The 14835-nt window shown below is 41.3% G+C and overlaps 1 protein-coding gene across 2 annotated transcripts in view; it reads left to right on the top strand.

Moving 5' to 3' along the window:
* The window catches only part of HEG1 (heart development protein with EGF like domains 1), a 56410-nt gene extending 48431 nt beyond the window's left edge, over window positions 1-7979 (top strand). For both annotated transcript variants that reach the window (XM_081005419.1, XM_081005418.1), the window contains exons 17-21: window positions 2786-2828; window positions 2979-3016; window positions 3869-3956; window positions 5260-5434; window positions 6849-7979. In XM_081005419.1, the coding sequence (XP_080861545.1) occupies window positions 2786-2828; window positions 2979-3016; window positions 3869-3956; window positions 5260-5434; window positions 6849-6998 (494 nt within the window). In that variant the 3' untranslated portion in view covers window positions 6999-7979. The remainder of the gene's footprint in view (window positions 1-2785; window positions 2829-2978; window positions 3017-3868; window positions 3957-5259; window positions 5435-6848) is intronic.
* The last annotated feature ends 6856 nt before the right edge of the window (window positions 7980-14835 follow it).

Raw genomic sequence — 14835 nt, 5'->3', positions numbered from 1 at the left:
ACTGCTCGCTCCACACTGTTGCTGCACTTGCAGCAGTGCTTCAGGTTTGTTCAGTGGAAGGAGAGAGGAGGAAATCCTCACTACTTGGTAAAAGTTTCCTGAACTTTTGCTGTTCCCATTGCAAATGTTCACCCTCCCCCAGTCTTCGGCATGGGTTTGGCCTCATTCCCTTAAACCCCCTGAAATGTACAGGGATGGGTCTTTGGTTCAGCATTGATTTAAACCAGTTGACTAGCAGAGGTCACTATTAATCCACAGGAATGCCACAGATTAAAGTATTAGAAACAACATAGAAAGCTGCTTTATACCATTTCTCCATTTATCCCAGCATTGTCTATCCTGAATAGCAGTGGGTCTCTGGGGTCCTAGGGACTGGTTTTTCACGTTACCTGCTAACTGATCATTTTATCCAGAGATGCAAAGGATTCAGCCTGGGACTTTCTGAATGCAAAGCATGCATTCTGCCTCTTGTTTCCTATGCCTTATGGGACCTTGTGAATGCTAAATATGTGCCATTAGGCAGAAACGACATGTAAATCTGTAAACCAAAAACAGCCTCTGGAAACTCTAGCTTGTATCCAGTGCTGCTATCCCACTAGAGCAGCAGACTTCACTTTGCACAACAGAACTCCTCTTCATCCTTTTGCCCTGTAGTCTCCTGAGCACCCTCAAAATCTGCTCCGGAGGGTTGGATAACCCTCTGGATCAGATTTTTGAGGGTACACAGGGAAAGGAGAAGGGGAAGTCCCACTGCAAAGTGGAACTCCCCACTCAGTGTTGAATACGACCCTGATACACTGAGCAAGGGAATAGTGATGATACTTAAACCCTTTGCCCTCCAGCCATTAAAAAACAAATTCAATATCACTCCCAGCTGATTTAGACTGAGTTCATCTAAAGTAGTTTTTTGGATATCTAAAGTATTCATTTTCTCTCTATATATATTCTCTGTTACTGAGGTGTTGTCATGGACATTCTTTCTTTTTTTTCCCTCTTCCCCCCAAAAAGGAAAAGTTAAGTGTGCCTATATACCATGCAAGGGATGATTATGAATGGGAAAATGGCTACAGTCAAAGAGGTGAAAACTTCCTCTAGGCCTGGGCGATATAGCGATATATTGCCCAGGACCGGTATGAGGAGCAGACCGTGATGCCAGCTTCATTCAGCAGTACAGTGGTACCTCGGGTTACATACGCTTCAGGTTACAGACTCCGCTAACCCAGAAATAGTACCTCAGGTTAAGAACTTTGCTTCAGGATGAGAACAGAAATCGTGCTCTAGCAGTGTGGCGGCAGCAGGAGGCCCCATTAGCTAAAGGGGTGCTTCAGGTTAAGAATAGTTTCAGGTTAAGAACGGACCTCTGGAACGAATTAAATACTTAACCCGAGGTACCACTGTATATCGCAGGTGAAACCACCATATCTCCCAAGTCCCTCTGCTAGCTGTGTCTGCTGGAGGGAGTCAAAAGTTCCTTCCTCCAGCGGGCGCTGCTAGCAGAGGGACTCAGGAGCGCTGGCAGTTTCACCACCAATATATCACTGAGTGTAATTACCATCCCACTCTGTACTCATACAACGGAGCCACCGATACAGCCTGTTCCTCCCTCTACATCTTTTAACTGCTCGATGGAGGAGTGTGCAGCTGCCCTTGCCTCAGTTGAGCAGTTAAAGGAGCTGGTTTCTGCAAGCCATCTCAGCGGGGGGGGGGGGGAGTTCCCTCTCCCCAGCTGTGTTGCATGAACAAGCTGCATTGTCCCAGCCTGCAGCCCTGGGAGAAACCAATGCATCTTGTTTTTTCAACATCACGGTATATCGCCAAACTGCAATGTTTGCTGGCAATACACCACGATGTTGAAAAGCTGATACCGCCCAGCCCATGCCTCCTCCCCTCCCCACCTTTACCCCTGTTCCTCTGCTCAACACTGCAGTCTGCACAGGCTGCTTTTGGTTAAAGATGTATTTGAGTGAAATGTGGACACTGCTGCAAGTCTTTTAATATGTAGCATTGCTGTGTGTTAAGAGTGACCTCCACTGGCCAGATGGTTTAAATGCATTGAGTTACTTGCCTAGTATTGTCTTATTTTTATTAATTTATTTGCGCTGTTTGTAATCCATGCTTTTGTGAGAATATATCAAGGGGGTATACAACATAGAAGAATCAAATCAGCAGAATGCATCATAAAAAACATTATTAAAAACTTCAATAAAACATAATTCAATGCCAATTGGTGAAAAATAGAAAGTTCATATTTCAAGGTCTTCACTCACTGCTTTCTCTCACTCTTTCTGTATGCTGCTCCACACTACATGGAAAGCCAAATTATGCCTTAGGGAGACTGAATAAATGTGCTGGATTCTTGAGAGGAACTCTCCGCCACTGTTCCTCCCTGGTTCTCTAAGTTGAGCTGAGCCAAGGTTTGAACCAGGCTTGTGTTAGAACTCCCTCTTCATTAATGTTGGGTCCCATCCACACCACCCTGCCAGCCACTACTGATTGCGCATATTTATTGGCCAGAATATAACAGAATGGTGCAATTGATTCTGGACAACCCAAGGTGTGCTTGTGTTGATTGAAAAGCAAATGCTGGCCATACCCAATGGAAACCCACTTTTGAAACTGAGAGGACTTTCAAAAGCAGTTTTTCACAGGTGTTTGCTGTTTAATGTGGGCAGGGATGTAAAAAAAAAAAATTGCACTGAGTTCACCTAAAGTAGTTCTTTGGATACCAGCAATTATCTTTTTCTGTCACTGAGATGTGCTTATGGACATTCTCTTTCTCTTTTAGCTTGTGAAGATGGGTATAAACTTGTGAATGACACTTGTGTGAGGTACAGTAAATTATAGAAATCTGTTTTCTTTGTTTCTCATTCCTTTCCCTCATGCTCATTGCCATCACCAGTCATTAACACATTTTGATCACTTTCACATTGGTTCAATTAACACTTAATTGATTGGAAACTTTTTTCCCCCTGTTTCAGTTGCCCATTTGGATTAGGAGGATTCAACTGTGGGAATCGTGAGTATCTGGTCTAGCAGCTCTAACTCCCAAACTGGTTTTGCTTTTTTTTCAATAAGTTATATGGTCTTTCAACAATAGATTTCCAAAACAGTGTATGACCGAGGCTTTAAAGGCAGTCACTTATAGCACATCAAAAACCATTAATTTAAAACCAACAGATGTCTAAGCAAGCAGTATTAAGGGATCAGTACAAATAGAGCAGAACAGAAAAAAACATTATCAAACCTAATTTTTAGACATTGTGAAAAAGAGAGCTCACCCTGACCCTGGAAGGAATACAGAGAAGAAGCCATATGGGACTCCTGTCAGAGGCCATTCCAGAGTACTTGGGCCACAGCAAAGAAGGCCCTTCATCTTCTGAAAGCTAACATGGTGTCAGTGTAAAACTGTTGAAAGTTCTTCATTGTCTGGGTGGGAGGATTCATACAGAAGGAGAATTTCTGTGAGGTAATTTGAAGCCAGGCAATTTAGTTCTTTATATGTCAAAACAAAACCAGTACAGCACACTGAATTGAATCCGTAAACCAGCCAGCAATGAGTTCAGACATTTCAAAATATGTAAAATATGTGTATATCAACTAGTACCTGTTAATTGTCTCTGTGTGAGCATTTTCTCATAGGCTAACTAGTTTTTCCAGTTCTGTTAAAGAAGCTAAGCTACATCAGTGAATCTTTATCCCATACCTGATGGTGGCTTCGTAAGCATTCCATGACATAAGAGCACCTCAGAGGTTATAGCTAAGGGAATCTTTACAGGCATCAAGAAGGTGACAGTTTCACATTATTGCCTATACATAAAAGATGAACAATTTTCCATTGAAGCAATATTGTTTCTGTTCTTTGCTTTAGCGTATCAGCTAATCACCATTGTGATCGCAGCAGCTGGAGGGGGACTTCTGCTCATCATGGCGATAGCTCTCATTGTCACATGCTGCCAGTAGGTATCCTAAGCCAAGTGCCTGTTTTTAAAATAAAATACTAAATACTCGTCATGGGGAAATTGTTTATCTATTGATTATACTTTCGTTGAACGAAATTGCACCTTTAAAATGTTTATTGTGATTTTGCAAAAATTAATAATGTCCAAATGTTTCAGAGCTGTATATCAACCATAAAAAGATAAATGATTTGGCAGATGTCATAAATACTGAAAAGCATAAGTAAGATCTGGCAGAAGCTTCTTTAATTTTTCAAAAGAAAGGGATATTATCGTTATATTTCCCCACCACCACCACCATTTGTCCAAGGAGCATACTAGAGCAGTGTAGTATCTGACTCCCTGCTAAGGATGGAAGAGAAATTTGATGCAGTTTGCATTTTAAGGCAAACTTACTTAGTCAGCACTTTCTGAAATGATACGTGAAATGAAACACAGCTATCCTTCAAAGAAACTTTCCTCAATTTTGTGATGCAGTTCTCTAGCCAAGTAATGCATACAAAAATACATACACTAGGGTCAACTGTGCATGTTGTTGTTTAGTCATCTTAGCCGTGTTCGACTCTCCGTGACTCCATGAACCAGAGCATGCCTTGGAAACTCTCACTTTCTTCTCAGAGCTTCTCCTTTTTATGTCCATGGAGTTTTCTTGGCAAAATACTGGAGCGGTTTGCCAGTTCCTTCTCCAGCTGGATCACATTTAGTCTAACCTCTCGGCTATGACCTGTCCGTCTTGGGTGGCCCTGCACGGCATAGCTCATAGCTTCTTTGACTTATTCAAGCCCCTTCGCCACAACAAGGCAGTGATCCATGAAGGGGTCAACTGTGCATAGAAATGCATATATCCGTGAAAATAACATGCAAAATGTGTTTATATGCAATGAAATGGCTTTGCAAAAATGAGTATACTAGGCAACATTTCATACCAAAAAATATGAGAAATTTGCAGTAAAACTATGATTTTTCATGAGGTTTTTTAAAAAAAATAAAATTCAAACATATGTGGAAACATATTCTGCATACCCCTATTCCCCACCCCAGTCATAATTGTGTTTTCACAACACCCCTGTAAGCAAGGCTGTGCAGAAAGAGAGAGCAACTGGCCCAAGGACATTCAATGAGCTTCATGGATGGTTCAGTGATGATTTGCATCCGCATCTCCCTCATCCAAGTTCAACCACTATTCCACACTGGCTCTCTTATGGTTATGAAAGAGATGCATGGGAGTTTTATAGCTATCTCCTGTCCTTTTCATATGGTTTGCATATAAATGTTTCTTTCTTTCTTTCTTTCTTTATCCCAGGAAGAATAAAAATGACATAAGCAAACTCATCTTCAAAAGTGGAGATTTCCAGATGTCGCCATATGCTGAGTATCCCAAAAACCCTCGAGCTCAAGACTGGGGGAGAGAAACCATTGAAATGCAAGAGAATGGGAGCACTAAAAACCTACTACAGATGACAGATGTTTACTATATGGTAACTAATCCTCAGCTTGTACATGTGCGTTTTAACAAAAGTCCAAAGGTTAAATACTCAGTGATATATAACCAAGGTTACAGTAAAGATAATTGGTTTTGAGCAGGGACTGTTGTGCAGTCAGTGTATGTTCCTGCAGGCCTCATATGCTGATCTTGCCATGGAAGGTTTAAGCTAAATGAGAACTTTATTGTCTCTCTCCATAAAGAACAGAACAGACCCAGGAAACGTTCGACTTCACCTAGCTCCAGTTAAGTCCATTGCCACCTAGTGGCAAAACTATGTCTATGCATTCAGATAGTCCAGCCTTCTACAGGCTGCCACAATTAGAGCATACAGCCGCTATAGCATCATAATAGTACATGAATTATGATGTAACAATTTCCATAACATCCAACAGTGATGTCTTTGTCTCTCCAGTATGACAGATTACTAAAATCTTGGCCTTGGGGAGGGCCAGGAATATTGTTCATTACCTTCATAGCCTCCCCTTTGCCCAATAAATTAATGGAATCCACCCCTCTCTAGCTAAGTTATGCTGAGAGAGAATGATTATCCCAAGTTCATCAAATGAGCTTCATTGCTGGGTGGAAATTTGTATCCTGGTCTCCTTCATCTTCATCCTATAATCTCTGGGATTAGCAGCCATATGACAATGATAGCAGCATACTGTATCTCCTACATCATTGATTCCTACCTGGCTGTGCTTCACCCAAAATAGCTGCCCTGGAGGCGTTCCCCATAATATCTACATGTGCATCGGAGTACAAAACAAATGTGCTGTATTTTCTATGTACTCATTGGTCTGGGTTGCAATGGCTATGATTTGTTCATGCCAGTAACAGCTTGTGGGAGAAGCTTGCTTTCCAGTATGCTAAGGAAGTATTAGGCAGCAATATATTTTCCTAGGTTGCATCTGATTGGTATAATTCTGTTTCCAAAGCTTTGGCATTCCAGATTTTTGGTTTGAAAGAGAATGAGAAATAAAAGTGAAAAGAGGGATTCAGAGATATTACTGTGTTTACCTTTGTCATGCATGGTGGCAGTATATAGACATAATAATAGTAACTGCTTCTATGCTCTGATTTTTGTTTTAATTTCATGGTAATGTTGTTTACATATATATATATATACCACAATTCCATCGAAAATTTCAAAGCAGTGCATTATATACATAAAACCCAAACAGATCACCAGCTATTATTTTTTCTTCAGTTGTCTTCATGAGCCTGGTGGCCTAGAATGCTCAAACAATTATTACTGAACACATCTGCTTAATCTCTATCAGAAGAGCATATTATCTATTGGAAGCATTTGTACCTTCATGTATTATTAGTAAAATCCCACAAAGGATAAGTGCTGACTGTTGAACCGTTTTTTCCTTCCTTTCTCTGTCCATGTCTTATCCTTCTAGACATCCAACCCAAGGAACCCTGAACTAGAAAGAAACGGGCTATACCCACCTTACACAGGTCTTCCGGGATCCCGACACTCCTGCATCTACCCTGGCCAATACAATCCTTCCTTTGTTAGTGATGACAGCAGAAGAAGAGATTACTTTTAATGGAATTGCAGGAGAGAGATGGGAAAGTGAATGGAACACCGGCCATTGCCTGCTAATTGTTTTCTGGGTACACATTAATTATACAGCTCAGATGCTGGCATAGTTTGTATACAGAAAGGAAACTTTGAACCCTTGGAGGATACTGAACAGGGTTGTCCGAAAGGAGCCATTTGTAGCTGCTGTTGAACAGCAATGGGAAGGCAGGTGTAAAGAGCAAGTCAGCACACAAGCCTGTCTAAGAGGCAAGGGAGAAACTTAAAGGAGTTTCCGTGTGTACATTCTGCATCTTTTCCTTATCACTAATTGTGTCACATAACTTGAATTTGATAGTAGATCACTAAAGCAAAGCTAACAAACACTGTGGATGACACTCTAAATCTAACGCCAGTAAAGTGTGTTGTGTTTACAGTTAACAACTAGTGCTGTGTTTGTGTTGCCCACGTTTTATGCAAAGCTGCGTTGAGTGGATTTTATGGAAAGAACCATTTCTCTGTCACCAGGTATCTATTAATGGGTACTGATGAGATAGTCACAGAATGCCGGGGATGTGTATGGGAATGTGGCCTAAGGATGGGGGTTCTATGTGTAATGTGCAAAGTTCAGGGTCCTTTTTTCTTTTCTTTGGATAATGCATCTTCTTATTTCCTGTCTTGTCATTCAGTTGTGTATTGACTCAGTTGCAATGGTGCTTGTTCCTGCCCTCTGTTTGAATTTATTATTGACCATTGTCTCATGAACAGTAATCATTGCCCCATGCCCATGCCTTCTCCAGCCATGATTTTTTTCTTCCTCCGTGAACTCTTAGTGAATTGATTATGTATGGTGGTCTCATACTATAGAAGCACCTGTGTGTGTGTGTGTGTGTGTGTGTGTGTGTACCCAAATGGTGGGTGAGGATTTCCCACAGTAAAAATGGGGGTGTGGGGGTGTTTTATGATATTCAGGTTTACAGTATCTGAAATTTGAGCTCAGAAAATAAAATCCTGAAATCATCAGATCAAGAAGAAGAAAAGTGATAGGAATCTGAAACTCTGGCTGAGAATACCTGAAATGCCACATGTGCCCCCAAATTTGGTTGGGATGCTTGTTGAATTTCACAGGCAGCTGACTGTTCACTTTTAGTTTAGCTAGGCTGATCACCGTGATAGGAGACCAACAAACTGTGCTTGTTCAGTGCACTGCTGCTACCAGACTAAACCCCACAAGAGGTTGAGCTAATAGAGCTGGTTTAAACGGCATACAGCCAGCTTACCAACTCAAATTTTCCCTCTCGTTAACTCATTGTCCTTTCCTAGCACTTAAACCAGGATTCCAAGTCACTTGTAAATTGTGGTTTGCCCCAGAACCACATTCTTCCATATGGGAAAAGGAGTCTCATACTAGAATGCCCTTTTGTGGTGTCTTGAGTTGTAACCCAAGACATCTTCTCATTTATTTATTTTTGTCGTTTTCAAAATGTCCATCCCTTTGCTGCTGAAGAAAAGTGTGCTTTTGCCTCTTTCTTCCTCCCATCCACATAACCAGGGACCTGGTGTTCACCCACTGCAACACTAAATAGCTCACCTCCCATAGTTATTTATTTTAGGATTTCCCAATCCCTGGCAACACATTTCCCCACCTGCAAGGCTAGCCCTGACCAATTCCATATCGTGGAGATAAGATATAGTACGGAAGATGGCTTAACTTTTATGCAGGTAGCCGTGGGAGAAAGCAACCAGGAAACATTTTAAGTGGGATTGTCATCATATGTAGCTGAACCTGGACCCAAGTTCTCTTCCTAGTGCAAAACAACTTTTGCTCTCTGAATGTTCTAAAGAAGGTGTGGTTTTATGAGAAAAGAGGACTTTGTACAGTGTGCAGGAAGCTGCAGGGCGGCTGAGTGGTGACGCTTGCAGCTTAATCATGAAGGATTTGGAGGCAGTGATTAATAGTGAGAGACCTAGCCTGCAGAGCGGCATGTGATGGTTTCAGATTGGGTGAGTGGGGGAAGATTGGGTCAGGCCAGAGGTGTTTCTTGTCCTGCACTCCTGTATCCCATAACAACCACTTCAAAATTGTGAAAAAGGATGCACTTCACCAGAAGGTGCAGAAAAAGAAGGAAATAATCCAAGGATGTGGGAGAGAAAGGAAGGCATGAGAAAGCAGGAGAGACATACACTGTCTGTGTACCACTTCTGAATACATAGGCTAATTGCCAGTGATAAAACTACCCTCTGTGACCATGTTATCTTATGAATTAAGTTCAGTTGTAACTATAGTCCATGACATTTTCAAGGCTCCAACCTCAGATTTCATTAGTCATAGAATAGGCTAAGATACCATTCTGTATAATGGCTAAATTCACAAGCTTAACTGCAGCAACCACATCTGCAAGCAGAAAAGGACTGGGGAAAATATCCTGAGTAGTCTAGTTCCTCTTGCTCTAGCTGTACCTATTCTGCTTTTTGAAATTATTTGGGAACAATATTTCTATTTTTTAAAAAAATCAGCTGTGTTCAGGTCACTTTACTGCTTTCTGTATTGCAAATTGCTTCAGGGTGTACTTTGTATCGTAAAAAGCCCCCCCTCCCCCAATATAAAATTAATCATCAGGTGTTTTCCACAGACTGATCTTGCATTGCCACACAAGGAAGCCGGATGCGAAAGGGAGTTTGTTCACCTCGATCTGGCAAGGGTGATTCACATGTGGGGTGAAAGAAAAGGCGGGGGAGCTATACCCAGATGGTCAGTGCAGTCCAGCTATAACAGAGCTGATACTGCCAGCCATCTGGTTGGCGGGTGTGTACACAGAAATCTAGATGAAGCAGCACATGTTCAGCCATATTCCCTTCATGGGAGGAATCCTTGGATCAGGACCTTTGCTTTGGATGGCAAGGGGAATGACCCATAACTATGCCCGCTTTTATGGAAAGGTGTAGTTGACAAAACAGTTGCCAAACACCCATAAAAACTTCCAACGCTTTCTGTCATAATCTTATATTACAGGCCTCGTCCAAGCATCCCTTTAAACCACAGTTTAAACTATGGTTTAAAGTGAACACTTGTAGTGCTCCACCACTACTATTTCCTTTCCCACTTGGAGGAGGAAACACCGTGGAGGATGGCTTCCCATTAAGTGCCAACAAGCACTTGTGTATTGTTTCTTTCCTACCTAACCAGCCACAATGGTTATCCAAAGTTTATTTGTTATTTATTTTATTTATTTACCCTATTTATGGATTGCCTTTCACCCAAAGGCCCCAGGGCAGGACTACACAGAATTGAAACCGAAATTAGTAATAATAAAGCCTGAAAACTTAAATACCATACAAATAAAACAGCAGCGTCAATTAAAATCCAACCCCAATGTACCTGACCCTTCCCTAAAATCCTGAGAAAGCCCAATGCTGAAATGACAACAATGTGGTGGTGATGCAGGCTTCAGAGGGAAGATCGCTCCAGAGGAACGGGGCTACCCCTGAGAAGGCCCAACTATAGGTCCCCACCTTAAGGAAAAAGATATGGAAAGAGACATTATTTTAGATACTTGGGACCCAGATCGTTAAGGGCTTTAATTACTAACACAGGCACCTTAACTATGGCCTGGAAGATTTGTAGTTGTTTCAAAATTGGTGTCCTGTATGAGCTTTTCCAGATACCTACTGGCAGTCTAGCTGCTGCAATTTGCATTAGAATCATAGAATCATAGAGCTGGAAGAGACCACAAGGGCCATCGAGTCCAACCCCCTGCCAAGCAGGAAGCACCATCAGAGCACTCCTGACATATGGTTGTCAAGCCTCTGCTTAAAGACCTCCAAAGAAGGAGACTCCACCACACTCCTTGGCAGCAAATTCCACTGTCAAACAGCTCTTACTGTCAGGAAGTTCTTTCTAATGTTTAGGTGGAATCTTCTTTCTTGTAATTTGGATCCATTAGTTGTTGTTTCATAGTTCAACCAGTTATGCACATAGTTCAACCAGTTATGCACACCAGGACATACATAACTGTGGCCAAGCTATCTCTGTCCAGAAATAATTGTAATTGGTGCACCAGCCAAAACTGGGCATGGGCATTCCTACCTCTGAGGTCACGTGGACCTCAAGGGATACAGCTTTGTTATTAGCTTACCATCACGAGGGCTGGGTTGCATATAGCAGGAAGCAAGCCTCTGGTTTGTTTTCCCTTTGAGTGGAAGACAAGGAGTGGCAGTGGAGCACCTAATGACTTTTAACTTTATTTTAACTATGATTTAATGTGACTTGCAAACCAGCCCACAGACTAGCTGAATAATCATTACCTCAGCTAAAGGAACTCTGGGAGTTGTAGTTCTGTTCACAGAACTGGGAATTTCTTATGAGAGAGCGAATTCTCAGTACGCTCAACAAATTACAGTTCCTAAGATCCTTTAGGGTCAAACTTGCTGTGGATTCAAAAGTGAATAATAAAGTGTCCTTGGTGGAAGCTCTGCAGAGTCCCACTGTGATGCCACATAGAAGAAGCAACAACAAGAGGAACAGTATAAAGGGGAGTTCAAAACATGTATTTATTTAGTAGAAATGAATGAGTATTTCTTAGTTAGTAATTGGAAAATCAGTTATGCTAATATTTTATTATATTTGGTGACAGTGAGATACTGAAATCTGTGATGGGTAGTACAATGGGGGAAAGCCTGCAATGTTTTGACACTACAGTATTTTGCAGAAATAATCAAGATTATGAGCCTACGCAGTTATGTGACTAAAGTCCCATTGGACCTAGTGGGATAGAGGCTTAAGTTTGTAGTAAAAAATGGTCATGTATTTGGGATTCTTGTTCAGATATAACAGTGCAACCCTAACCATATCGACTCAGAAGTAAGTCCTATTGAATTAAGTAGAGCTTACTGCCAGGTCGTGGGGTTAGGATTGCAGCAAAACACAGGAGTCCAACCTCCCTTTGTGCTGGGCTGGTGGCTGGGCTGGGCGGAAGTGTCCTTCTTCTGGCCTCCTGCTGGATGCCACCTTCAGAGCTCCTCTTGTGCCGGCCAGCAACATCCTCACCACCAGCAGCCAGCACAAAGCCCCAAACTGGACTTTTGGGGGGAGGGCGGAGCTGAGCCAGCCTGAGATGCTGCCCCAGCACCTGCCATCCTCACCACTGTGTGCAGCAGGACTGCAGCTGAAGAGGTGGGCTCTGCTATTCCATAAAGCTCTGCCAGGATGGAGGGGGGGGGGATGCAGAGAGTTGGAATGTTCCCTAAATTATTATTGAGACCTCGTGGTCAGTTGTTTCATAGGAAGGCCTATGGAATGTTGCACAAACTTTAGAAAGCTTACAACATTTATTAGAGAGTTCTATCTCTGCTATATCATTCTGTCCAATGTTGGGAGGAAAATGATCTTACAACATCCAATATATTATATTTCTTTACAGTGTTGTTGGTTGTTAAATGAAATCTGCTAAGGGTTTTGTTTTGTTTTGCTTTCTTCCATTAAAACAACAACAACTAAATTTGGCAGGACTGCAAAATAGGAAGTCACTCTCATCTTTACCAGTCAAAAATGTATGTGATGCCTACCATGTCTTTCAGACAAGATGGATAAAGCCTTGTTTGTGTGTCTTCATAATGACTCTGAATGTACCGTCAGTTTGACTTGCAGTTGTCTATTGTACTTTGTTCTGGATTTCAGCTTTGCATACCTGTGAACATAACTTCTGAGATGTTTTGTTTATTTTATGTTTCCAACACAGTGTTATTTAAAGGTGTATCTTATTTGCAGCCTCCACTAATTATACAGTACTGTAGTTCCAAAGTATAAAGTATAAAGTTTGGATTATTTTTATACCAGCATCCAAATATTTGATTTCTGGCGTTCTAGTCAGTGTAATAAAAATGATACAATAAAAGTATTAATAATATTCTGAACCTGAGTTTTTATTGGTACATGCAAGCAAGACAGCATCCGCATCTCCGTTTACATATGGAGAAAAGTTAAATAATACACTTCTCAAAAGTCTCCACTGAAAGGTTTGATAGGTAATGGCTACAACAGGTTTTTCTCTACCTCAATATTCTAGGGCTCCTGAAAAGGGAGGGGAGGAGATCGTATTTCAATAAGCAGGTGCATTCTGGTTATAAAAGTTGGCAAATCTACTGTAGCTGTAAAATCCATATTTGAAAAGTATATTATATATTCAGAAAATGAGAACAGGTGCTTTTTTCATAATTATAAACCTTACAGTAAAAATGGGGGGGGGGACAGCCCATCCAAAAATATATATATTGAGGGGGCCCAAAGTGCCTTGGCCCCCAGGAGCCTGAGCCCATGATCAGAACTGGTCTTCCAGATCATTGTGAGCTGAGGCTGCACACAGTGGTTTACTAGCTTCTTATAGCCTAGGACAATGACGTAAGGCATAATTAGACAGGCTTACATTCCTGTTCTATTAAATCCAGTAGAAAAAAATACACTTATTACAGTGGGATTTAGGTGCACCTGTTTTCTGCTGGCTTCTTCAGGGAAGATAGCTTGTCCATGCTCAAGTTGTATTAAAGTTTTATCAGAAATAATTGATCACATGAGATGCAACTATCTGATTTATTTAAATCTATATTTTTGTTATATAATCATTTTTTTGTTGACAGTAGGTCTATTGCAACCATGGCTCTTCAATAGGAATAATTTATTGAAAGAAGATTTAAATTTCTCCTTTCTTTATGAAGTTCAAACCTGCTTGCAAAACAGTACAATATAACACTATATGAAGCAAACCACCACAAAACAGTAAGAAGCATAATAAAGCATACCTCAGTGTGCTTTATAAGTCAAGTGACTGCCTCTTATTTTGCTGTTATGAATTGGGGTGTTTTATGGTTTGCATTTGCTATGGATCATTTTATTCTTGCCCATTGTTCTCTCTGCCTCAGAATTTGACTGGGTGAGGGGCAGTTTAGAAATATTTTAAACAATAGGTAAAGCATAATAAAAAGACAATGCGAAAAGAGCAAATAAGAGCAAACACAAAGAGTTGTGTATAGTTACAGTAGGCAATAAATTAAAAACTAGTATCCCAGCCTCTAAAGATCTTAATCTTTATTAAGTTCCTGGCTTTGAAGTGGAAAGACAAAATGCAGGAAGCAAGACCAACCTCTCTTGGCAGGGAAATTTTAAAGTCCAGGGGTGTCAATGAACAATGCTCCACCAGAGCAAAATGGAGGATGCAATTTCTATGCAAAAGCAGCAGGTAGGAGAGGGTGTTAAAGTCATCTTTGTACATAACCTTCTCTCTCCCAGCCCATCCTCACTAGTCACTTCTCCGCAGCAGTTTGTCCTGAATACCCTGACCCATCTTTTGGTTGCAAACACAAACCTTTGCCAACCTGGTGCTCTCCAGATGGTTGGACAACTTCTGCCAGTCCCAGCCAGTATGCTTGCAAGGCTTTCAGGTGAGCAAAGGTTGGTCTATGACAATAGTGTCAATATACAGTGGTACCTCAAGTTACATACGCTTCAGGTTACATACACTTTAGGTTACAGACTCCGCTAACCCAGAAATAGTACCTCGGGTTAAGAACTTTGCTTCAGGATGAGAACAGAAATCATGCTCCGGCAGTGCGGTGGCAGCAGGAGGCCCCATTAGCTAAAGTGGTGCTTCAGGTTAAGAACAGTTTCAGGTTAAAAACAGACCTCCGGAACGAATTAAGTACTTAACCTCCAGTACCACTGTAATATTGCAAATAAATGGAGCACCTAATTCCAGGGCAGTTCATCTTGAGTTCAAGGTCCTAAGTAGTACAAGGAAACAAAACCAATACTTGGATAGCTGCAAAAAATAGTAGAGCTTAGTTTCATAGCAATAAACACCTGCTGCAGTCTG

The sequence above is a fragment of the Podarcis pityusensis genome (genome assembly GCF_964106645.2).
Source record: "Podarcis pityusensis genome assembly, chromosome: 1".
Lineage (NCBI taxonomy): Eukaryota > Metazoa > Chordata > Lepidosauria > Squamata > Lacertidae > Podarcis > Podarcis pityusensis.
The sequence above is the reverse complement of the archived record's forward strand: the minus strand, read 5'-3'. Positions and strand labels throughout refer to the sequence as shown.